This window comes from Nomascus leucogenys, chromosome 13 (assembly GCF_006542625.1).
Source record: "Nomascus leucogenys isolate Asia chromosome 13, Asia_NLE_v1, whole genome shotgun sequence".
In the NCBI taxonomy this organism is placed as follows: Eukaryota; Metazoa; Chordata; class Mammalia; order Primates; family Hylobatidae; genus Nomascus; species Nomascus leucogenys.
The window spans coordinates 11,999,804-12,025,982 of NC_044393.1; the positions used below are offsets into that span (position 1 = coordinate 11,999,804).

A 26,179-nucleotide genomic window follows, 5' to 3' on the forward strand; every position below is an offset into this window, starting at 1 on the left:
CTGTCGCCCAGGCTGGAGTGCTGTGGTGCGATCTCGGCTCCACCCCCCGGGTTCAAGTGATTCTCCTGCCTCAGTTTCCCCAGGAGCTGGGATTACAGGCGTCCGCCACCATGCCCAGCTAATTTTTTGTATTTTTAGTAGAGACAAGATTCCATCATGTTGGCCAGGCTGGTCTAGAACTCCTGACCTCATGTGATCCGCCCACCTCGGCCTCCCAAAGTGCTGGGATTACAGGAGTGAGCTACCACCGCACCTGGCTACATGCATATATTTTCAAATGTCTTTACAGATCCGTGTAACTACACATACATCCCAAAGAAGACTTGAAGCGTTGTGTTTTTCAAAAAGTTTAAGTCTCGGAAATTTAACCTGACGTGACTTCACCGGGCATTACACAAATATTCCTAAGTCGATTCACAACCTGAAAATCAAGGGGAAGTTTGAGGAAAACAGGTCAGCTTTAGAGAAATGGCAACAATTAAGCAAAAATGCCGTTCTCGCAGGCCCTGCCCTGGGGTTCGCCAACGGTAACCTCACAGAAGGCTCATTACATATGCTGCCAACCCCCCAGGACCACCCCGTAAAACTCATACGCGGCGCTGTTAAAAATACAGATTCTCAGGCCCCGCCCCAAAAACTCAGAGCTGAGCCTGGCTGGGTCTTTTTGAAACAAGGGCCCCCACGTGATTCTCAGGTTCGGGCAAGCTTGGGACACAACCCAGTCTTAAGTAACTCCCCAATTTGAAGAAAGTAAACACCTGGGGGATGTAGGTGGCTTTCTTGCTCCCCGTTAGATGTCATTTACGTGGCGCAAGAAGGGGTCTCCCTCGGGTCTCATCGAGGCCCCAGCCAGTCTGAGCACGAACGCTAATTAGCTCAACCCCCCCGAGGACCACGCCTCCGTCACCTGCTGGGCGGGGCCGGAGCCGGGTTGGCCCCAAAAGCACTCCTGTGTGGTCCAAGACCCAGTGCGCCCGAGTCACGGGGCGGGAGCGGGCGCGTGCTGTATAAAAACACGCATTTCTGGTCTCGGCCATCTGAATCCAGAACTTTCGGAATCTGCATTTCTCCCTGCAGTTGGAGACACTCTGGTGTCTCCAACTCATTTAAAATTTAAATTTGGGTAAGCAGCAGGGTTGAGAACCAGGAGTGGAGGTCGTGCTTCTCAGCTTGGATGCACATCAGAATAACCTGTGTGTGTGATGGGGGTGGTAAGGGAGGGAGACGGCTTTAAAAAAAAAAAAAAAAAATCCCAATGCCCAGGTCCCAGCCCAGACCAATTAAGTCCGAATCTAAAAGCGCAGCCTGTGCAGCGCGGCAGCCACAGCGCCACCTGGGAGCTCGTTAGAAATACAGGAGCTCAGGCCCCACCCCAGACCCACTGAGTCAGAATCTGCATTTTAACGAGATCCCCAGTGACTCGTGCGCACGTTAAAGTTGGAGGAGAGCTGCGCTTCTGAAATTTTAATGGGCAAACGAATCACCTGGGGATCTCGTTAAAATGCAGACACGGTTTCTCAAACTTTAATGTGCATGCGAATCACCTGGGGATCTTGTTAAAATGCAGATTCTGATTCAGCGGGTCTGGGGTAGAGCCCGAGAGTCTGCATTTCTAACGAGTTCCCAGGTGGCGCGGGCTGCCCGGGCGCGGACCGCAAGTCCACGGGACTCCTGGGGTCTTGGCTCCAGGCCAATCAGCCGTCAGCACTCTTGATAAATCGCCCTGCTCGGCTGATGAGCAGAATTGCTGGGACATGCGCGTTCCGGCCGAAGGGGGGTAATTTCCTAACTCCGGGAATTCGTTGTGTGAAGTAGGCCACTCCTAGGAACGCGCGGGGAGCCCCATCCTCGCGCCATGTCGCGGCGCAAGCAGGCCAAGCCCCAGCACCTCAACTCCGAGGAGCCGCGGCCTGTGCGCCGGGAGTGTGCGGAGGTGGCCCCGCAGGTGGCGGGGGAGCCGGGTGAGTAGCGCTGCTGGAGCCCCGCCCGGGGGCTGGGGGCTGGTGCTCAGAGGTTCTCCGGACTCGCGCGGGTACGAGGACCCGGCAGCGGACCTGAAAGGGCGGGCGAAGCGTCTGGCGCAGAGTCCTGGGACTCGGACCTGGGCGTCCCCGCCCCCCGCCTTTGTAAATTACACCCTCCTGGAGTCAACCGTCCCTTTCCCCGCCTGGATTCCTCTAGCCACTCCTCTCAAGAGCTAGTCAACGAGTTTGCCTCCCAAACACGCTGGAAGGATGTTCAGAGGACCCCTCAGAGGCTGTTTTCGGGGTGCGCGGGCACCCGAGTCCCCGGCCTCCTTGGCACTGGGCTTCGGCTGCGCGCCTGGAAGGTGGCTTCTTGCCCTGGGGTTACGTTTCAAATGCGTTGCCCAGGGAAGGCCTCACTGAGGAGCGGACGTTCGAGCGAAGACCCAAAGGATAGGAGGGAGCGAGCCGTGCAGGTACCCGGGGGAAGAGCATTCCAGGCCGAGAGAACACAAGCGCAGGGACCCAGGGTGTCAGCGCTGCTGTAGCCGGAGAGGTCACGGGAGGCCCGAGAGTTGATGGGGGCAGACGGTGGGGGGTGGGAGACGGCCGTGAGCACCAGTAAGAGCTCTGCATTTTATCTGAGCGAAGTAGGAGCTGTGGTGGGGATAGAGCAGTGATACCGTCGTACTTAACAGGCGGCCCCCACACCCTCGGCTGCCACGTGGACACGGGATGTAGCAAGGAGATCCTCGGCTACCCTAAGCCCCCTGGGCAGTATTTCTCGTCCCGGGATCCTCCGCTTCAGAAGAGCCTGCGGGAGGGGACCTTTTCTCGCTCGCTAAATCCTTCCTGCAAGTTAGGGATCCCCCCTTCCCCCGCCTCCACTGGAATCTCAGGGGTGGGGTTGGGGAATCTGCATTTCTAAGGCGCTTCCCTTTTTGCTTATCTTGTGCTTAGATTAAGAGATTGCGGGTTCCTACTTTCTCTTCGGCTACCAGCTCCCCATGGTTAGCCGATACCTTTCCTTTAAGGGGGTGAGGAAAGGAGTTGTAACTGGACTTCCTCTTCTCCCCCGTTCTTTCCTGGCGCGGAAAGGAGGATGGGTCCCCTCTCCGGGGAGGCTCACCCCTCCAGAGGCGCGGGCTCTCCAGTTTCCGCATCAACTTCCACCACAGTCGGTCTGGTGGGTTTTGACCACACCTTCCCGAGGAGATGGTGGAGGGGAGTAGTTTAATGAAGTCTTCACTAAACGAATAGCTTATATGTTAAAGCTTGTTCGGGTGGAGCTACCATAACCAGAATAGTATAACCACCCTCGTGCCCGAGGCCTGGGATGGAGATAGGCAGGTGAGACTTACAGGATCCCGTCCCCTGGGTCGAGGGGCGGGGCTCTTGCTGATCTCTGCGCCTAGGAGAAGCTGGGGAGGTACTGGGGATGCTGAGTCTTTTGGGGGAGGTGTTTATGGAAGAGAATTGCTGAATAACCCCAGGCTGGAGTTGAAAGTCTGTGCACTGAGCTACTTTGGATTTCTGCAGCCAGCGCTGCGAGGCGCCTTCTGGAGCCTCACCCAGTGTTTCGGGCATGGGGAGGGTGTTGTGTGTCCTGGAGTACTGTGGTGACTTCTGTGGGAGCAGGACGCAAACTCCGCCGGCCCAGTAGTGTGCCTCAACCCCAGCCACCACTTCGGAGAAAAAGCCGTCTTCCAACGGACGTTTTATCCTAGTACCTTTGGTCTGCGACACTGGCAAGGGGGTACATTTTTTACTAAGGTTGGGCCACTCTTAATGTGCAAGTGTCTTTGCAACTCAAGTAGCTTTTGGAGGAAAATAAAATGGAAAGTAATTAGTAGGCTTCCTGTCACCACCAGTAAAATGATGGAGGGGCCGGAGGAACCTTAGGGAACCTCATCCGTTTCCCCAGGAGTTAAAACCCTCGCCATGCTAACCTGGTTTCTAATAGTCAAATGTGGCCCACCCCCACTTCCAGAGGCAGAGGGTCTCCCCCTGCTGCACCTTTCCCAGGAGAGTGGCCTTCATGCCTTCTTTGGTTTCCTGGATGTCTAAATGTAAAAGAAATCAGAGGCCCCTCACACCTCCCCATCAGAGGCTCTATCTGGGTCATCCTTTAACCCACCTCTCTGTCTTTTCTAGTTTGCATTGAAAACAGGCATTTTTCTCCCCCTGAGAATCTGGTAGAATCTTACGTGTGTATATCAGTGAATAACACTAATAGCATTTATACAGTATTGACTAATACACGAGGTTCTCTTACATATACTAAAGAACTTCAACTAAGCTAATGAGACGGCCATAATACCCATTTCACAGATGTGGAAACTGAGGAACCGGGGAAGTTGAGTAGCTTATCCAGGGGACACAGCTAATGGTAAAACTGGAATTGAAACTTACCAGCTGGTTTCCCAGTCTGTTCCCCAAACCACTGTGTTACACAGTGCCTCACTTAGATTTGTTTTCAGTCTTGCTTGACTTCTGTGGAATTAAAACCCTCAAGAGTTTAATGGTTTTCTACTATGTGTTGCTAAGTAATGAGGCTTTGTTTGTGTCTGTCCCTGAGGGACACAGGATGGGTTGCAGATCTGGCAAGTGTGGGTTCCAATGAGCTGAAAACTTCCAGTCCTGCAACCTTGAGCATCTGAGCCAGTTTCTTGCTCACAGAGCAAAAGTCTCAAAAGTATCGTTCCCAGACCAGCATCGGCATCAATTGGGAACTTGTTAGAAGTGAAAAATTGCAGGCTCCACCCCATACCTACTCAATCAGGAACTCCAAATGGGGAGACCATGCCACCTGTGTTTTAAGCAGCCTTCTAGGCAATTCTGACACACGCTGATGTCTGAGAACCACTGGCTGTGAGCTGTGCTTCTCAAATTGTAATGTGCTGTCCTCAGGAATCACCTGGGGATCTGGCTAAAGTACAGACTGGTTCTGTAAGTCTGGAGTAGGGACTGAGACTCTGCTACCTTTTTTTTTATTTTGGGATGGAGTCACTCTTGCCAGGCTGGAGTGCAGTGGCACAATCTGGACTCACTGCAACCTCTGCCTCGCAGGTTCAAGCGATTCTCCTGCCTCAGTCTCCTGAGTAGCTGAGATTACAGGCACATGCCACCTCACCTGGCTAATTTTTTTTTTTTTTTTGTATTTTTAGTAGAGACAGGTTTCACTGTGTTAGCCAGGATGGTCTCGATCTGACCTTGTGATCAGCCTGCCTTGGCCTCCCAAAGTGCTAGGATTACAGGTGTGAGCCACTGTGCCCGGCTGAGACTCTGCATTTTTAACAAGCTCTCAGGTGATCCTGGTGCTCTAGGGACCGCCCTCTGAGTAGCAAGGACTTACAAGTAATAACAGCAGAATCATCTGGCAAGTGCTTCAAAAATGCAAGACCCTGAGGCCAGGTGTGGTGGCTCATGCCTGTAATCCCAGCACTTTGCGTGGTTAAGGTGGGCAGATTGCTTGAGCTCAGAAGTTTGAGACCAGCATGGGCAACACGGCAAAAACCCTGTCTCTACAAAAAATACAAAAACTAACCAGGTGTGATGGTGCATGCCTGTGGTCCCAGCTACTCGGGAGGCTGAGGTAGGAGGATGGCTTGAGCCTGGAAGGCGGAGGTTGCAGTGAGCCATGTTGGTGCCACTGCACTCCAGCCTGGGTGACAGCGAGACCTTGCCTCAAAAATACAAATCCCTGGAATCACAAGTCCCTACTTGATCCACACTACCACCCCCTCCCCCTGCCCCTAAGTTTTCAGTGAGTATAGGGTAAGGCTTGGGAAACTACACTGAACCCACGATCTAGGTGATTGTGACACAGTATCAGGATTACACTTGGAAGAAACATTGGGAGTAGGACTAGTGCAGACTTTCTCAACCCCAGCCCTATTGACCTTTGGGGCTGCATTGTTTCCTTGTGGGGGCTGTCCTATGCACTGTAGGATGTCTAGCAGCATCCCTGGCCTTCACCCACTAGATGCCATTCTCAAACATGCATGCAAACAGAATCATGACAATTCAAAATGTTCCAGGCATTGCCGAGTGTCCTTTGGTGGTAGAATGGCCCCCAGCTGAGAGCCACTGGACTAGATCACTTGTTAAGGGGCTTCGAGCACAGCTGCTAGGATGTGAAATCTGTAGTCCTCACTTGTGACATCTGAAGCCACACAACTGTATTTACTCAGATGACACTGTACTGAGAATTTACATTTTTTCATCTTGTTTAACTCTGCAACTCTGAGGCATGTATGTTATCTCCTTTTGCAAATGAGTAAACTGAAGCTCAGAAAGGTTAAGTAGCTTGCCAATAGTCGCACAGCACATAGCTGAGCAAACCGTCTGCCTAAAACTGAAGCCCTCATCACTGTGCTCTACAGCCTCTCATGCTAAGATTCCTTTACCCGCACAAACTTCTCAATAAAAGCGATAATCTACCTTTTGTAATAACCTTAGGACAGAGAAAGTCCCAGACCTTGGCCTATAATTCATAAGCTAGTCAATCTTTTAAGACTCTGATGGCTGTACACAGTGGCTCATGGCTATAGTCCCAGCACTTTGGGAGGCTAAGCTGGGCGGATCACTTGAGATCAGGAGTTCAAGACCAACTTGGCCAACATGGTGAAACCCTGTCTCTACTAAAAGTACAAAAATTAGGCAGGCGTGGTGGCACACCTTTGTAATCCCAGCTACCTGGGAGTCTGAGGCAGGAGGATCGCTTGATCCCAGGAGGCAGAGGTTGCAGTGAGCTGAGATGGTGCCACTGCACTCCAGTCTGGGTGACAGTGAGACTCTTTCAAAAAAAAAAAAACAAAAACAAAAAACTTTGGGAGGCTGAGGCAGGTGGATCACGAGGTCAGGAGGCCGAGACCATCCTGGCTAACATGGTGGAACCCCATCTCTACTAAAAATACAAAAAATTAGCTAGGCATGGTGGCAGGCGCCTGTAGTCCCAGCTACTTGGGAGGCTGAGGCAGGAGAATGGCGTGAACCTGGGAGGCGGAACTTGCAGTGAGCCGAGATCGTACCACTGCACTCCAGCCTGGGTGACAGCGAGACTCCATCTCGAAAAAAAAAAAAAAAAAACTTCAGACCTTGATAGGACCTTTTTTCCTTTTAGATTTAAGTCTATTCTGAGATATTTCAGAATCTTCTAGGAGTACTTAATCTTTGCTATAGGAATCTTAAAACCTATATATTAGATTGAAACATGAAATTATTTGACCATTTGGCTAACAAAAATGGCAATTTCACCTAGTTCAACCTTCCTAAAAATAGAATAATATAGTGAATTCTCATCCATTGATCTACTTCAACCATTAATTGCATGTGGCCAATCTCATTTCTCCTTATGCCAGCTCTCCCCCTGCCCTGGATTATTTTTTAAGACAAATTTGCATATCATACAACTTGTAAATGTTTCAACATTCATCCTTAGACTATGGGGAATGCTTTTTAAGCTCTAATTCCATTTTCACACCAATGTATAAAACCCCTGTAGCAAACTTCCAGTGAGTGAGCACACTTCTTACTATCTCAAACAGCTTTTCCAGCATATTCTAATCAGGAGCCAAGTAAAGTCCCAACATTGTCGACCACCTCAAGTTTCTCAGTCTTTGGTTTTTCTCCTCTTCCATCTTTCTTCTTTCAAGTTATTTGTTGAAACAACTGTTTTATCCTGGAGATCAGTGATGTGTGGCCTGTGACCTTTTGCTGAACTGAGGCAAAACAAATCAGAAATCCAGAGTAAGCATCTTAAAAAAAAAAAAAAAGTTTGACATTGCCATGGCATCCAGCTTTTTGCGTATCTAATGGTTGTTTGGGCTCTTTTTGTCTCATTCCACCTCTCTCTTAATTCACGTTTATTATATTTTACAGAAATATCAGCCTGGGATGGATTAGAAATTGTTTGAAAAAACTAGGTCTTCATGCCATTTAAGAAGTACTCATTATGTTTTTTAGTTTAGATTTTGCCAGTTTCCCTGTTACGTGACAGTGTCCTGTCCCCTGTATTTCTTGGAAACTGTAGTAAGGGGAAGGAGGACTTTTGCAAGACAGAGCATATATGGCTTGCTTTTTTTTTTTTTTTTTTTTGTAAAGACAGAGTCTTGCTCTGTTGCCCAGGCTGGAGTGCAGTGGCATGATCTCGGCTCACTGCAACCTCTGCCTCCCGGGTTCCAGCGATTCTCCTGCCTCAGCCTCCCGAGTAGCTGGGACTACAGGCACATGCCACCACGCCTGGCTGATTCTTGTATTTTTAGTAGAGACAGGGTTTCACCATATTGGCCAGGCTGGTCTCGAACTCCTGAACTCGTGCTCCACCCACTTCAGCCTCCCAAAGTGCTGGGATTACAGGCATGAGCCACCCCACCTGTCCACATGGCTTTCATTTTTTTAAAATTTTTTCTGGAAAGGTGAAGGGAGGTGAAATAAGCCCAAACCTACTGTATTCTAAGAGTTAGCATGGCGGTTATAATTGAGAAACTAAGCAAAACCTTATGTCTCAATTTTAGCTTCAGAACTTGATGAAGTTCCAAAAGCAACCTGCCTCTCCACTGAAAGCAGTGACACTCCGAAGGCCCCTGTCATCACTCTTCCCTCAGAGGCAAGGGAACAAATGGCCACCCTTGGAGAGAGGACATTCAACTGTTGCTACCCAGGTAAGAATAAAACCTGGCGTGCTGAGCCCTTTCTGAGCCAAGCACTGATCTGCAAGCCCTGCGTGAATCCCCGAGCTGCCTGCTCGTGTTACTCTTGCATGCTGACAACACGCGAGCATCTACATCAGCACACGCCGCCTTCCCTGGGGGCCTAAGAGTCCTGTAGCATCCAGAGCTCAGCGTGGGACTCGCCAGAACATTGGATTCATAGTAGCTTCCACCCTGAGGTTATACATATATGGACACTTTTTTTTTTTTTTTTTTGAGACAGTTTCACTCTTGTTGCCCAGGCTGGAGTGCAATGGCGCGATCTCGGCTCACCGCAATCTCTGTCTCTCGGGTTCTAGCAATTCTCCTGCCTCAGCCTCCCAAGATAAGGTCTTGCTCTGTTAAGGCTGGAGTATAGTGGTGTGATCATAACTCACTACAGCCTCCAACTCACTGAGTGCATGTGATCTTCCCTCATCGGCCCCCTGAGTAGTTGGGACTACAGGCATGCACCACCATGTCTGGCTAACTTTTTAATAGGTGGTGGGAGTCTGTTACCCAGGCTGGTCTCAAACTTCTGGCCTCCAGTGATCCTCCCACCTTGGTCTCCCAAGCTTGGGGATGGCAGGCATGAGCCACCACACTCAACCAAGGTTCCCTTTTAAGAATTGTATTTTTCAGGCCGGGCGTGGTGGCTCACACCTATAATCCCAGCACTTTGGGAAGCCAGAGTGGGCAGATCACCTGAATTCAGGAGTTCAAGACCAGACCAGCCTGGCCAGCATGGCGAAACCCCATCTCTACCAAAAATACAAAAATTAGCTGGGCGTGGTGGCAGGCGCCTGTAATCCCAGCTACTCGGGAGGCTGAAGCAGGGGAATCTCTTGAACCCGGGAGGCGGAGGTTGCAGTGAGCCGAGGTCAAGCCACTGTACTCCAGCCTGGGCAACAGAGCAAAACTGTCTCCAAAAAAAAAAAATTTATTTTTCTTTTCTAGGTTGCCACTTCAAAACTGTCCATGGCATGAAAGACTTGGACCGCCATCTCAGAATCCACACGGGTAGGTATCCATTCTGTTCAACAGCTCAGTAAGAAGATAGGAAGTGAATGTGAATTAAGCGCTAGGGACACAGTAACGAACAGGACAGTCTCTGTCTCATCTGCCTCATGAAACTCAGTCTAGTGGGGTGGGCTTGGGAAAAGGACCAAAAGGGCTGTGACATGAAGATGAAGCGGTTGCTAGGATGAGCTACACAGAGCCTGTGGCTATAGTAATCTTAGAGCAATAAGGTGGCTTCTTAAAGTTGCTTTTTTTTAGGGCAGCCAGCTGCTGAGAAGAGAAATAAGACTTGCTGAAGCAAAGGAGTGCCATAATCCATAGCAGGAGTCCACAAACTGCAGCCCATGGGCAACTCCAGCCTGTTGGCATGCTCCTTCATTTACCTATTGCTTGCAGATTTCTGGCCTTACAAGAGGTAGTTGTTACAGGGACTGTAGGGTGCACAAAGCCTAAAATACTATTTTTTTGTTTTGTTTTGTTTTTGAGACAGAGTCCTGCTCTGTCACCCAGGCTAGAGTGCAGTGGTGCAATCTCAGTTCATTGCAACCCCCGCCTCCCAGGTTCAAGTGATTCTTCTGACCCAGCCTCCCGAATAGCTAGGATTACAGGTGCCTGCCACCACGCCCAGCTAATTTTTCTATTTTTAGTAGAGACGGGGTTTTGCTATGTTGGCCAAGCTGGTCTCAAACTCCTGACCTCAGGTGATCCACCTGCCTTGGCCTCCTAAAGTGCTGGGATTACAGGCATGAGCTACCATGCCTGTCCTGCCTAAAATACTATCTAGCCCTTTACAAAACACTTTGCCAACCCTTAGTCTGTAGTACAAATCCTGTACTTGCATGTTTGAGTTGAGAATATTGGTTCTTTCAAAAACCAGTCTCAGTGGCTTAAACGTAATCTGGTTTATTTCTTGAGTACATCTTCGGAGGCGTAGAGTCCACAGCTGGTCCAATGGCTCTGCCATCCTGGACATGTGGCGTAGCCTCTGGGTCCGAGGTAGCTGCTGTAGTTCTCTGCATCTCTTAACCAGCGGGCAATGAATGTGGGCCAGGGAGCCCACAGTATGCCTCCCTTGGGCTGTGACCCAGAAGCAGCAGCCCTTCTGACCTAGGGGAACATGAGCAGGACTTAGTCATGGCCACACTGAGTGTCAAGGGGGCATGAGGGTTGTTGTTTTTGTTTTGTTTTGTTTTTTGTTTCTTTTTTGAGACGGAGTCTCACTCTGTCTCCCAGGCTGGAGTGCAGTGGCACTATCTTGGCTCATTGCAAGCTCCACCTCCCGGGTTCACGCCATTCTCCTGCCTCAGCCTCCCAAGTAGCTGGGATTACAGGTGTGCACCACCATGCCCTGCTAATTTTTTGTATTTTTAGTAGAGACGGGGTTTCATCATGTTAGCCAGGATGGTCTCGATCGCCTGACCTCATGATCCGCCCGCCTCAGCCTCCCAAAGTGCTGGGATTACAGGCATGAGCCACTGCGCCTGGCCGAGGGATGGTTTTAAGAGGGGCAGCACATGCCCAGATGAGCCTCTGGAACCCCTTCACTGAGAGGACAGAGATTTCTGAACAAAGATGGTGGTCTCTGTCCAGAAAGATGGGCATTGTGCTATAATAAAGGGCCACTTTTTCCTGGGGACGGTGGATCACGACAAGCGTGTTAGCAAGGAAATGTTTGATCTTCACCTTGAAAGACAGGCTACCAGGATGACGATGTCAGTGAAAGCATGCAGATTCAGGAGCCGTTTGAGGAATCTCAGAGTGGGTGACTTTATCCTGAAAATAACTTGAGTGCTTGTTCTCAACTGGGGCTAGGCTATTGCCATTCAGTGAGTGGAGGCCAAAAATCTTAAAATTCACAAGATAACCTTCACAAGAATTAAAGGCCTGGAACATCCACAGTGCTGGGGTCGACCCCAAGAGATGCACAGGGGCTGGATTAATGTTTTCTTGAGGTACTGCAGAGCATGCTGGGGATCCAGGACATATAAGGTAACGCCTTGTTCTTGAGTTGGGTAAGCAGACGCACCTCCCTAGTGTAAGCAAACTTAGGCCACTTCTCTGGGCCCAAGGTGACTGCTTTAGTTTTTTGAATTTAACTAATGGAAAGTAGGAGAAAAGGCATGGAGGCCTCACGGTATTCCTCGCTTGGGGCATGACCCAGAAGTAGCATCCTTTGTGACTACTGGGACTCAAGTAATGGTGGTTTAAAGCTAAAGTATTTCTGCATCATGACGTTCCAGGTGTAAGTGATCAGGCTGGTGTGGCACCGGCCCAGTGGTTTCAGGGACCCAGGCTCTTGTGTTGCTTTGTCATCCCAAGGGTACAGCTCTCATTAGCCTGCTCCACAATGGCCTCCTGCCACCTTAAAGGCACATCACTCGAGCTCATCTGTTTGGCCAGAACTTAATCCCATGGCCACTCCCAGCTGTGGAAATGAAGGCTGGGAAAACGAAGTTTCTCCTATGTGGTCATGTGCCCAGCTACAAAGAAGGTTCTGTTACCAAGAGAAGAGGGGAAAGGTCAGGGTGTCTCTGACCCAGCTGTAAGTGGGAGGCAGGGATTCTAACATGTGGTTCTTTTGGATTGCCTAAGTAAATTAACATATGCAAGTAAGTTTTCTCTTTCTGACTTTCTATTTGACCTTGTGTGCCTTGGCTTTGGTGCTTCAGTTCAAATTGAAGAGTAGCAGTCAATGCAAACCATCTGTCTTATTCCTCATCATGGGCATGCTTCGATGTCACCATCATTGTAGGGTTAGAACCCCTGAGATTTTGGTTGAGATCACTTATCGCATTTGTTTATTTCTAGCTTTCTGAGGTTGGTTTTCTGAGGTGTGTGTTTAATTGGGAATAGTGATTGCATTTCAAATGTATTGCATTTTCCTTTTTTTTTTATTATTTATTTATTTATTTATTTTAAAACAGGGTCTTCCTCTGTTGCCCAGGCTGGAATGCAGTAGTGCAATCAGGTTCAAGTGATCCTCATGCCTCTGCTTCTCGAGTAGCTGGGGCTGCAGGCATGCCCCATTACGCCCAGCTGATTTTATTTTATTTTGTAGTGATGAGGTCTCACTATGTTGTCAAGGCTAGTCTCAAACTCCTGGCCTCAAGTGATCTTCCTGCCTCGGCCTTCCAAAGTGCTAGGATTACAGGCATGAGCCACCCTTCCCCCCAACCCTATATTGCTAGCCTAACATGGTCCTGTGGCATTTATTTAGCTTCGTAAAGAAGACTGATTTATGTTTGTATTTTTATCCCACTTTGTATTTCCTCATTTGGCATTGGTATCAGGTAGCTGTTATAAAGTGAGCTGAAGCAAAATCTTTCTCTATGCTCTGAAACAGTTGACTATAGAAACGACTTTCCTTGAAAGTTTGGTAGAACATGCACACAGTCCCCTCTCTGCTCCACTCCGTAGGAGCATAGGAGGAGGATAGATTAGGCTGAGATAGCAATGTCAACCTCAGTGACAACTGAAGACTGCTCCATATATGCCACTGTCCCCCACAGTCACCCCAGCTGCATTCCTTGTGGTCTTCTCTCCAGGACCCAGTTGGTAGATCTGCCTCTGTCCAGAACAGCCAGATGAAGGCATTCTTGACCTTTGTTGTGCTATGCACTCCTGGCAATTTGGATGGACTCTTCTCAAAAAGATGTCTTTAAATCTAATAAGATATATCACATTTTTGAAAATCATATTATGATATAATCATCAATGTTAAATGTGCAATTTTCATACTTTCAAATTTCATACTTTAAACCCTTGCTACCCAAACTGTAGTTTGGGTAAGACCAGAAGTGTCCACATCAGCTGGGAGCTTGGTAGATCAAAATGCAAGAACCCGGGCTGCACTATAGACCTACTGAATCAGAATCTGCATCTTAATGAGACACTCCCAAGTCCGGATGGTTAATATGCACAGTAGTCCCAGAGAAGCCCTGCATTTAATGTCAGGAGCTAGTGGCTAGCATATTAACTACTCTAATTGCAGAAGTGTGCATAAGTGATAACTTGGAGAACTACAGCGAGTGTAATGTGGTACGACCACATTTCATGTCCATTGACGAGGATCCCCAGCACTGTTATTAGTGTGGTTTATTGCCTACATCCATAATTGAAGGCAATGCTAAACAGTAGTTAGAGGTAGGGAAGATAAAAATGTAATCATTTCCCATATAAGATCTTAGACCCCTGAAATTTTATACACAGACCCCAGATAAAAATCTCCTGATGGCCAGGCACAGTGGCTCACGCCTGTAATCCCAGCACTTTGGGAGGCTGAGGCAGGCAGATCACCTGAGGTCAGGAGTTCAAAACCAGCCTGGCCAACATGGTGAAACCCATCTCTACTAAAAATACAAATATTGGCCAGGCGTGGTGGCAGCTGCCTGTAATCCCAGCTACTTAGGAGAGTGAGTCAGGAGAATCGCTTGAACCTGGGAGGCACAAGTTGCAGTGAACCGAGATCATGCCACTGTACTCCAGCCTGGGTGACAGAGTGAGGCTCTGTCTATAAAAAAAAATTTTTTTAAATCTCCTGATTGGGAACACCACAGGGTGTCTTGGGCAAGAGAAACAAGTGTGAGGAACCACACAGTGGCCCTTGACAACAATTCTTGTCACTTTCTGTCATATTTCATTAGCCAGAGTACGCCATGCCCAAACCAGAGGCTATTGGGACAGGGAAGCATAATTCTCCCCAGAAATTACAGCAAATACTTGCGAACAATAAACAATTTACCTTAGGGAGTAGATCTTTAACATAATTGTTCATTGTTATCGATCTGTTTCGTTTCGGTTTTGTTTTGTTTTGTTTTTGAGAGACAGTCTTCCTCTTATCCAGGCTGGAGTACAGTGGTGCAATCTTGGCTCACTGCAAACTCTGTCTCCCAGGTTCAAGAGATTCTCGTGCCTCAGCCTCCTGAGTAGCTGGGATTATAGCCATGCCACCACCATGCCTGGCTAATTTTTGTATTTTTACAGTGGAGATGCTGTTTCACCTTGGCCAGGCAGGTCTCGAACTCCTGACCTCAAGTCAAGGCGGATCTGCCTGCCTTGGCCTCCCAAAGTGTTGGGATTGCAGGTGTGAGCCACTGCACGCGGCCTGTTTTCAATCCTTTAATCCAGACTTTGCAATTTTACATCTTCCTGGACCATCACCCATCTTACTGAGTCTTCTAAATTTATCGGGGTAAAGTTCTACTTAATAGTCACGATTGACTTTGTGTGTCTGTAGTCCCCTTCTGCTTTTCCAAAGTCTATTGGAATGGTTTTCAACTAGGTACAATTTCACCCCCCAAGGGAACAATGTCTGGAGACATCTTTGATTGTCACAACTGGGGAAGGAAGGGTTCTACTGGCATCTGGTGGGTGGAGGCCAGGGATGCCCCTAAACATCTTATGATGCAGAGGAAAGCACCAAACAGCAAAGAATTGCCAATAGTGTTGAGATTAAGAACCCTGATCTGTTGGTATCCTCTCTTTTTGAGTTAAGCCTTCCTTCTTAAGCACCATTTTTACTTCTATCGATCCAAGTGCTATATGTAGCCTCAATTCTTTCTTTTGGTTTCTTGAATTGCATACTGTGCACTTGATTTCAGCATTTTCTTAAAAGTGAACTTAAATCTACAAACTTCTTTAAAGCCATTATAGACTATAGGTTTTTTGTTTTTTTTTGTTTTGAGACGGAGTTTCGCTCTTGTTGCCCAGGCTGGAGTGCAATGGCGCAATCTCGGCTCACCACAACCTCCACCTCCTGGGTGCAAGCGACTCTCCTGCCTCAGCTTCCCAAGTAGCTGGGATTACAGGCATGTGCCACCACATCCAGCTAATTTTTTTGTGTTTTTAGTAGAGACGGGGTTTCTCCATGTTGGTCAGGCTGGTCTCGAACTCCCAAGCTCAGGTGGTCTGCCCACCTTGGCTTCCCAAAGTGCTGGGATTACAGACGTGAGCCACCACGCTCAGCCACGCCGTAGGTTTTGAAATAGGAAACTTACCTGTTTCTGGAGTTTGTAATCTAATTTTGACAAAAACTGTCCTAAAAGACATTCTAAAACTTCCAAGCTGACATTTTTGAAAAACCATTTGTGAAGCCATGTTACACTCATAGAAGTTTGACTTTTATCTACATACTGAACTCTCTCATCCATATGAAGTTTTTAATGGATTTTACCATGATTTCTATTTTGCCTGATGCTAAAATTGATGTTCCCACTTTTAAAGCATTTTTCTAGAATTTCTATTCTGTTCCTATCACTTTGATTTAGGTATCTTCAGAGCATTTAGTGGCTTTTTTTTCTTAATTTAACTTAAATATATTTTTTAACTTTTATTAAAGTAGAGATGAGCTCTCCCTGTGTTGCCCAGGCTGGTCTCAACCTTCTGGCCTCAAACAATCCTCCTGCCTCAGCCTCCCAATGTGCTGGGATTACTGGCGTGAGCCACAGCACCTGACCTATAATTTAAATCTTTAAGAGGGAAATGTAATACATTTTTGTTTATAATATTTACTTTGACATCTAGTTATCTGATATTTGATGTGATTTTTATTTTGTGCTATGTTTGGTTTTTTCGTTTCATTGAGACGAGTTCTTGTTCTGCCACCTAGGCTAGAGTGCACTGGTATGATCAGAGCTCACCTCCTGGGCTCATGTGATCCTCCCACCTGAGCCTCCCAAGTAGCTGAGACTACAAGGGTATACCACCACACCTAGCTAATCCTTTTTTTTTTTTTTTTTTTTGTAGAGTCAGGGTCTCAGTATGTTGCCCAGGCTGGTCTAGAACTTCTGGACTTAAGTGATCCTCTCAAAGTGTTGGGATTACAGATGTGGGCCATTGTGCCCAACCAAGTCTGTCTCAAAAAAAAAAAAAAAAAAAAAAAAGTCTTGCTCTGTTGTTCTATCACCCAGGCTGGAGTGCAGTGGCACAATCTCGGTTCACTGCAACCTCCTCCTCCTGGGTTCAAGCCATTCTCCTGCCTCAGCCTCCCCAGTAGCTGGAATTACAGGTACGCATCACCAAGCCCAGCTAATTTTTGTATTTTTAGTAGAGACAGGGTTTCACCATGTTGGCCAGGCTGGTCTCGAACTCCTGACTTCATGATCTGCCCACCTTGGCCTCCCAAAGTGCCGGGGGATTACAGGTGTGAGCCACCATGCCCAGTCACCCCAACCAAGTCTTTTGATGGTTGTTTTTCTCTTGTCTGAAAGCTATACTTTTTCCATAGTACTATTTTCTCATATTCCTATCCTACCTTCACCATCACCCTTATTTTTTATTCTGGTGTACAGTGTTTAAGTGTGATACCAAGTCATATATCAACTATGTTCTCCTCTCACTGAATGCTAATTCAAGTATAAGATTCTATTAAAACAGTTTCTATAGAAAGTTGAAGATCCTGTTCCTATCTTGCTAGCATCCACTGTTCTGAGGAGCTTTATGCTGATGTGAGCATTTTGCTGGTGGTCTTCTTTCTGGAAGCTTCCAGATCTCACCCTTCTTAGAGTTCTGAAATTGGACCACCCTGCTTCTAAATAAGATGCATGTCTGTCTTTAGTGTTGGGAAATAATTCTTCTCTGTTCTATCCTGAACCATCTAGAACGAGCTTTCTTGTCTTACCTTTTGGCATCTTTTCCCTCTTGTCCTTTTGGGAGATTCTTTAGCTGTATCTTCCATTTCTAAGATTTTTCTTAATAGGTGGCTTTTTGTTTTTGTTTTGTTTTTATAAGAGCAGTTTTAGGTTCACAGCAAAAGTGAACCTAAAGACGAGAAGATACAGATATTTCCCATATGCTCCCTGCTCCTCCACATGCACAGCCTTCCCCATTACCAACATTACATTTGAGTCATGCGTTTTTATGATAGATGAACCTGCACTGACACAACATTCTCAACCAAAGACCATAGTTTACAGTAGGGTCCACTTTTTTTTTTTTGAGACAGTGTCTTGCTCTGTCACCCAGGCTGAAGTGCAGTGACACGATCTCTGCTCACAACCTCAACCTCCTGGGCTCAGGTGATCTTCCCACCTCTGCTTCCCAAGTAGCTGGAACTACAGGCATGCACCACCACATCCAGCTAATATTTTGTATTTTTTGTGTTGCCCAGGCTGGTCTCAAACTCCTGGGCTCAAGCGATCCACCCACCTCAGCCCCACAAAGCACTGGAATTACAGGTGTGAGCCACCGCACCTGGCCAAGGTTCACTCTTGGTGTTGTACATTCTGTGGGTGTGGACAAATGTATGATGACATATGTCCATCAATAGCTGTCATTTGACACCCTTTTTGCTGGTCAACTTATTAGAACTTTTATTTTGATGTCCATGGTTGTCATTTCTCTAATTTCATTTCCTCCCTTTGCTTTAGTAACTAAGTTCTTGACTTGGGTATGTCTTTCTGGTTCTGGCTTTCCTCAAGCATTTGTTTATTGGGCAAACTAACTTTTATTTAGATATGATCAGCCTGGAAGGGTTGGGCTAGGGGGTAGTGATGAAACATGGCTGGATGGAAATGTTCTGGTTATATGGTCTTCTGCTGTCCCTGGCATCTCTAACTACCAGGCCCTTGTATTCTTTTTCTGACCTCAGCACCCTTTGACCAACAGCCTAGGGGGAGATGCCATGCTGCTTGCTGTTTGGAAGAAGTGAGAGGAAAGGGTCCACCTGACCATTCTCTATGTGGTTTATGAAGCTGTCCAAGATCCCTACAGCTGCCACTTCTTATCCTGAGTACTTCTATAACCACTGCCATTTTTCCCAAACAGTTTGGCCTATAATTTCCTCCATCAATCAGATTTTTATGTCATCTTTCCTTTAGGATTTCTGAGCTATCAATGAATGACACACATTCTTGTTTCCCAATATGCTGATGTAGACGTCAGTATCTTTCTCTCTCGGTATTTGGACAGGAGGAGGCAGCACACCCATATGCCCAGGCTACCATCTTGGTCAAATCTCTGTAGCCATCTTGACCAAAAAACCCTTAACTTTGACTCCTTATGTGTTTGAAGGAGACAAACCACACAAGTGTGAGTTCTGTGACAAGTGCTTCAGCCGGAAGGACAACCTGACCATGCACATGCGGTGCCACACCAGTGTGAAGCCACACAAGTGTCACCTGTGTGACTACGCCGCCGTGGACAGCAGTAGCCTCAAGAAGCACCTGCGGATCCACTCTGATGAGCGGCCGTACAAATGCCAGCTCTGCCCCTATGCCAGCCGCAACTCCAGCCAGCTCACCGTCCACCTGCGATCCCACACGGGTGAGTCCCCAACCAGGAAACCTCAGTCCCTTACTTTTTCTCTAATTTCTTCACCTTCGGTTACTTAACAGCACAAGCAACTTAAATGACTTGGTGTGGTAGAAGTACAATAATTTGGAACTTCTGTGATAATGGTGAGATTTGTCATTTTTCTGTTGCTGGAACAACAGCTTTTGGTAAAATATGACTGACATCTGGGTTTCATATCTTGACTACATAGAATCCAGCTGGGAGTGGATACCCACTGTAACTGCCAAGAAGCCAAGGATGTATCCCAAGTCAGACCTATAAACTAGATGTTTCAGTAAATGTATACACTGATTGCATGGCTAAATTTGGAATGTAGCAGGATCCATTAAGTATAATTAAAAAACCACAAACTTTTAATCTTAGGAACTTCCTTTCTTTATGGGACCCTACTGAAATAATGATAGGACCAACTCATTGTGGCATGGAAAAATGGGGCTTGAGATATTCATAAAGATGCTCATCAGTTGAAAATTTTCAGTGAATTCCTGGAAAATGGTGAGCAGACAGGAACGTAGTGATGTTTAAAATTGAGTATAGAAAGCTGTGTCCCAGCAGACAAATGGGAGGCAGCCATACAGTTGGAAGCCAATGTTCCCAGCCAATATCCAAGTGCCCTGAGGGCTCTGGGCGTGGAACAAGCATGTAGACAGCCAGGGCCACAAAGCTTGGAGGACTAGCCAAGGCCTGGCAAAACTGCCCAACCAACCCAGTAGCAGGTGAAACCTCTGGCATCCATGTCTAATCATTAAACAAGTCTACTTTCCCAAATATAGTCAACCAAGGATCATGAGTCATTTATAGGAAATGAATGGAATAAAATGAGCCAAGTCAATAACTATTCCTGGAAGTAAGAGTACTTGGGTAATTTTCACATTCTAATTGGTATCTACCCACTGGCAGAAATGTTGCATCCAAACAGAGACCTATGAAGAGATAATGAGAACAAAGAGGTATGAAATAAAACTAGGATTGCTAGCTATAAAATTAATTTCCCAGAGATTAGGGTGAAAAAATTGGGTGAGTGAACTGAGAATAAGAGCCAGTCCTGAAGTCTGGTTTCTGACCAGGTCTAGGAAGAAAAGAAAATGGAAGTGAGAAGAAAATAGAGTGAAAATAGAAAATCAAATGAGAATGAAGTCCACAATTCTAAGGGGCCAGGAAAGTAAAAGTGCTCACAAGATTCCAATCAGGATGGAAGGGAGTGGACAGGGGACATCTATATCTAGAAATATGTCTGGGTAGTATTGGCTTCTAGGAGACAATGGACCAGTGCCCTCAAGAGTTGGGAAATGATTTTGAACTTAGAATTCTATACCCAGCCAAACTACCTCAAGTATGAGAGCAAAATAGAACGATGTGCAAGGACTCAAGACTTTACTCCCAGCCACCATGCTAGTGGGAGTTACTAGAAGATAAACTCTAGCAAAGGAAGGGAGAAAACATCTGGCATGAGATATTTGATATGTGAATACCTGAATATGGCTAACTGGGATTGCAGCAAAGAGAAATATCAGGCTGATACTTGTATAGAAGGTCAAGATAAACTAAATCAGAAGTTTTAAAAATCCATTTTAAAAATTCCATGTGAAAGTTACAAAATTATGAGAGTGGATGACTTCTGAAATTGAGATTCCTTTTTTCAAGAAATACAGTCTAATCAAGAAGCAAGCTAAAGTGTGCCCCCAAGTGAGCAGCATGTAAGAAAAGAAAATTATATGGGTAGTTACTCCATCCACTGGCCTGAGTGTGACAGCAGACTTATAAGGAAGTGATTGTAATCCTGGTGCAGTGTTTGGCTCTGATGAATATCACATTCCCAGTCACCGTTTAAATCATTTATAGTTGGCTTCTGAACTTGAAATCTGAAAATGATTAAAGTATGAGAATTCACCAGACAGAATGGAAATACTTTTTTACTTAAAGGTGAAAAGAAAGCTACTTCTAACAAGTGAGGGGTTAAGTGTGGAGAAGAGAGTGAATCTTCAAAAAATCTCGGAAGCTGATGGATTAAGATGTGAGGCTACTACTCAGCTTAAAAGTGTAAAAGTCACAACCACCAGAATGCAGGGAGAGGCTAGGGAAAGGATGGGATGTGTAGGATAAGATGCTTATCTTCGTGTATACTCAACTGACGTTTAAAGCAGCAACCTCCAAAACAACTAGAAACCCTTAGCAATGTCTCCAGGGAATGGGACTCTGAATTAGAGAAGAGACCATGGCTCTTTATTATTTGTCCCCTGCTGCCATAATTATGCATTAATATTATAAATAAAATTTAGCCTGTAGTTATAAAAGTAAGAAACTTTAACTTGAAATACAAGCTCAATAACTGATGTCATATAGATGAAACACTATAGTAAGCATCTTCACGGGTCTTAGCTTGATTTGAAGCAGTTGTTTGTAATTTAAATCTCACTTCTTCCACATTCAATTCTGGGATGTCAGGTTAAATGGGAGTTTAGATTTGAAACTGAAGGGGTCATCAAGACTATGGACTTGAGTGCCACAGTGCCTGGGTTCCAAATCCCTGCTGTTTGACCTGAGTCAAGTAACTTGACCTCTCTGAGCCTCAGTTGCCCCATCTGTAAAGTGGGGATAATAGTACCCACTCATAGGATTGTTGTGAGGATTGCATTAATATACACAAGTGTTGTCATTAGGAGATTGGGGGTAGAGTTCACAAAACCCAACCATCTCATTGCGGCCAAGTGTGCTGAGGCAGGTTGGGGTGGGAGGGTCTGTTTTGCCTGCCTGTTCTAATGGAAACACACCTTCCATTGCTAGGGGATACCCCCTTCCAGTGCTGGCTCTGTAGCGCCAAGTTCAAAATCAGCTCGGACTTGAAAAGGCACATGATCGTGCACTCGGGGGAGAAGCCTTTCAAGTGCGAGTTCTGCGACGTCCGCTGCACCATGAAAGCGAATCTCAAATCGCACATCCGCATCAAGCACACCTTCAAGTGTCTGCACTGTGCCTTCCAGGGCCGGGACCGGGCTGACCTCCTGGAGCACAGCCGGCTGCACCAGGCCGACCACCCGGAGAAGTGTCCAGAGTGCAGCTACTCCTGCTCCAGCGCGGCCGCCCTGCGCGTGCACAGCAGAGTCCACTGTAAGGACCGTCCCTTCAAGTGTGACTTCTGCAGCTTCGACACGAAGCGGCCCAGCAGCCTGGCCAAGCACATCGACAAGGTGCACAGGGACGAGGCCAAGACGGAGAACCGGGCCCCTCTGGGCAAGGAAGGGCTCAGAGAGAGCAGCTCCCAACACGTGGCCAAGATCGTGACGCAGAGGGCCTTCCGCTGTGAGACCTGCGGCGCCTCCTTCGTCAGGGATGACTCTCTGAGATGCCACAAGAAGCAACACAGTGATCAGAGTGAGAACAAGAACTCAGACTTGGTCACCTTCCCACCGGAAAGCGGTGCCTCGGGGCAGCTCAGCACCCTGGTCTCCGTGGGGCAGCTCGAGGCTCCCCTAGAGCCCAGCCAAGACCTCTAGCTCAGCCGAAGAGGGTGGTCAGCTGTCGGAACTTCTGACCAGTGCTGTTGCCCAGCCCTCCAGAGGTGAGGCCAGTGAGACAGGCTTTGGACGCCACTTCTGGGGCTGGCCGCTCCAACTTCACAGGCCTCCAGAGGCGATGGCTGGACGACAATGACGAAAGCAAAGCAAAGCAGGACTGTGGAGACTTCTCACATTTGTCCCTTCCCTCCAAGGATTATCTGAGCAAGTCGACTTGGTCATTGAAAGGCGGGGTCTGCCAAGCCCTGCTCTATCCAATGGGGATAGCTTCTACGTAACGGATTCCAATTTTAAAACTGATCCATCTCTGATGGAATTATTAAACTAGTTAGATGATATAGAAAACTAAAACTAATCTCTAGAGTGGAAAGGGTTAAAGTGAGGAAGGTGTACATGAAGGGTCTGGGGTTGCTGGAAAACTTCTATTTCATAACCTGGGTGATCGTTCTAAGAGTGTTTGCCTTATATGTTTGTGTGGTTTCTTTTACCTGTTGTCTTACAATAAAAAAGGCAGACTCACGGTAGCATGATGTAAGGAACACTCAATTTTGCAGCCCTCCACAGACAGTTACGGTAGGAGGTTCTCCATCCCCAGCCCGCACCCCATTCAGTAACTTAATTATAAACGCACATTGGATTTCTCAATGAGTTCCTACTGTAGTAAAATGAAATGCAGTTTGATCTGGAGGTGGCGCCAAAGATCAAGCTAACTAGCCCAGCCTGTGCTTGTCTGTTGTGGAATTCAAAATTCTGTTTACTTCTATTTGGAGAGAAAAGTCCAGGGGCCCAGTGGGCCCTGGGCTTGGTGCTGGGATATGTGATACGTGGGACAGCCTCACACCAACATCTGTTTCATCACGGAAAGCATTTAGTGTTTGCTGAACCGACAAACTACTGAAAATCCAACCTCTTCTCGTAGATGGACCTTTAGGAGGTTATGAAATCTCAGTGGATATAATACTTATCCAAAGTTGCTTGGTTTCTACTTTTGGCATCTTCAAATACTCTTTTTAAATATAAATTCTTGTGTGCCCTCATCAAGCTGAACATCTCTGGAATTGAAACAGATTAAGTAGATCCATTGTTCTTGGTAAACTAAGAAAAAAAGGATGTAAGATTTTATAGGTTGTAAAGAAGGGACTATTTCACTTCTGAAATAGAGGTACCTAGTTTATTTTGTGAATGGTGGTAGTTTGGGCAAATCTGACTCCGTTTAAGTTTTACATCAAGTAGGTGATGGTGTACTGCTGAATGTCTATGGTAGGAAGAGAAGATTAAAATGATGACAGAGACCCAGGATAGAATTAGTCTCTTTGGAGATAATGGTTTTGATCAGAAAAGTGTTTGGTTACTGAATGCTGGTGCTATTGTGCAGTTGCTATTGTTACCTTTCTGCTGTTTGTCATGAGTCTGATCTGCGTTTCTGTTCTAGAAGGTTGACCTTTCAAGTGGGAACCCATAGATTGAAATCACATAAACGTTCCTTGTACTTCTTGTTATAGCTCTTTAGGTAAAGAGGAAAGATATCAGCCTTTTTAGAAGGCATTTTTTGTTGTTGTTAACAACTGTATGGACTTTAAGGATTTTATATCCAAGCTGGTATCACCCAGCAAACTTGGATTCCCAATAGAGCAGAGGTGAGTAAAAAGCTGTGAACTCGATATTAAATACTTCAGGCAGTGGGTGGGGGCCATAAAGTTTTTTTGCAACTACTCAGCTCTGTGGTTTTAGTGCAAAAGCAACCATAGATTGCAAGAAAAAACAAATGTGTCTGTGTTCCAATAAAACTTTACAAAAACAGGTGGCAGGCTAGATTTGGCCCATGGTCTTAGAATGTAGCAAACCCTCCTGCAGAGGACTTTGCTCTGAACTGGCAAGTGTGACTTGTAAAACACACTAAAAGATACCAAATTTTCTGGCAGACACACAAATGGGATTTGCACAAACCTGAGAGTGTAGTTCAAGAGAATAAGGCTGAATGAATATTATTAAAAAAATTGGGAAACTTAAAAGAATTTTTGAGACTGGTAAGAATTCCAAGATTCAGAAAAGTAGGCTAAGAGGGAAGTCTAGGACCAGGAAACTTGTAGGAGTAGGGGTGGTCTTACCTTACCATTTCTAGGAAATTAGAAGGTGGCAGTGGGTGGGGTTAAATTATTCAGAAGTGGGGGCTGAAATGGCTAAACCTGCTAGAATGAGACTTAAAATGTACAGGTGATAACCAAATAAAACAGCCTTAATAGAAAGGAGCAGCTGACATGGCACAGACCAGAATGGCAATTCTTACACCAGCCTTGATTTGCAGAGCCCTCTGGATCTGCAAGAGGAAACTGAGAATGTTTGCAGTTTGACTTCACCTGAGCCCCAGGGATCCGCAAACTTTTTCAGTTAAGGGCCAGATAGTAAATGTTTTGAGCTTTGCTGGTCCTACTTGTCATCAGCTCTGTTGCCACTGCTGTTGTAGCACAGAGGTTCCAACTTGGCCACTGTAATGCAGCTACAGAGAATAGGGAAGGAAATAAGTTTAGCTGTGGGCCAATAAAACTTTATAAAAAGGACATGATTTGGAAGGCCAGTCTGTTAACCCCGAAGTACAAGCAACAGGGTTGATTGGCCTTGGATAAAAGGCAAGGGAGAAATGTTAACATGAAATTGAACCAGCATCAGTAATGAGTGTCTATGGTCCCAGCTACTTGGGAGACTGAGCTGGGAAGAACTATTTGAGCCCAAGAGTTCAAGTCCAGCCTGGGTAGCAATGCGACTCCATCTTTAAAAAAATTTCGTGGGGCCACTTTAAGGAAGGTGTTGCTTCATGCTGCAGACAGATGAGTTTCCGGTTAGGTATTGGGGAAAACTGGATCCTTTTGATCTTTACTCAGATCAGCTTGTAAAATCTCCCTTGAAGAGCAGAAATCAAGGCGATCTCCCGCCCCTCTGCTTAAGGTTTCTTGTTGCCTTCTAGACACTACAGAACACAAATAGCTTGTTTGTCTCCCTGTATTTAACCTCTTCTAAGAAAGCAGATGAGCCTCAATTCAAGTTGCCATCATGACTGAGCCAGGCACTGCACTAAGAACTTGACCTGTCTGCAGGCGTTTTTCTCCCAGGTGCTGCCCAGAGCTGGGATAGGGTGAGGCACTCGCCTGGAAAATGAGACTTAAGGGAGTGCCGAGAACTCGGTCGCCAAAAAAATATTTTAATGCAGATTGGCAAATGGTGGCCCCACAGGTCATCTGCTTTGTTTTCATAGTTTTATGGAAAGTTGGCCTGGGATTAGGGCAAGTCAGGGCTGTCCAAGCAGAGTTGGATCCTGTGTTTAGAGTTCTGACATCCTGTTCGTTGTAGGTTTCTTTTGCATTCATTTTGGTTTTTAAAAAGTTGCGTTATGGTATTTACCTCGATCAGTTGAGATTTGGGATACCACCTTAAATGTGTGCCTGAGGCCATGGCCTCTCCCACCCCACCTAGCCCCTGTCCCTCTTTAAATGCAGAAACTGAAGGATAAGGGGAAGAAACTTCCCTAAAACAGAACAATATGACCCAGTAATAAATTGGGGTAGGGTGGTGACATCCTAGAAGCTCTCTCTTGTTTCCTTGAGATGGAGTTTCACACTTGTCGCCCAGGCTGCAATCCAATGGCGCGATCTCAGCTCACTGCAACCTCTGTCTCCTGGGTTCAAGCGATTCTCCTGCCTCA

General features: G+C 46.6%; 1 protein-coding gene across 2 annotated transcripts in view; it reads left to right on the top strand.

Moving 5' to 3' along the window:
• ZFP64 (ZFP64 zinc finger protein) overlaps positions 1–23,006 on the top strand; it is a 112,784-nt gene extending 89,778 nt beyond the window's left edge. The window contains exons 1-5 of one of the 2 annotated variants that reach the window (XM_003252943.3): positions 1,609–1,961; positions 8,483–8,629; positions 9,614–9,676; positions 18,686–18,937; positions 21,752–23,006. In XM_003252943.3, coding sequence (XP_003252991.1) covers positions 1,856–1,961; positions 8,483–8,629; positions 9,614–9,676; positions 18,686–18,937; positions 21,752–22,461 — 1,278 coding nt within the window. In that variant the 5' untranslated portion in view covers positions 1,609–1,855 and the 3' untranslated portion in view covers positions 22,462–23,006. Of the gene's footprint in view, positions 1–1,608; positions 1,962–8,482; positions 8,630–9,613; positions 9,677–18,685; positions 18,938–21,751 lie in introns of those variants that run through there. The other variant, XM_030826225.1, reaches the window with a different exon arrangement.
• The last annotated feature ends 3,173 nt before the right edge of the window (positions 23,007–26,179 follow it).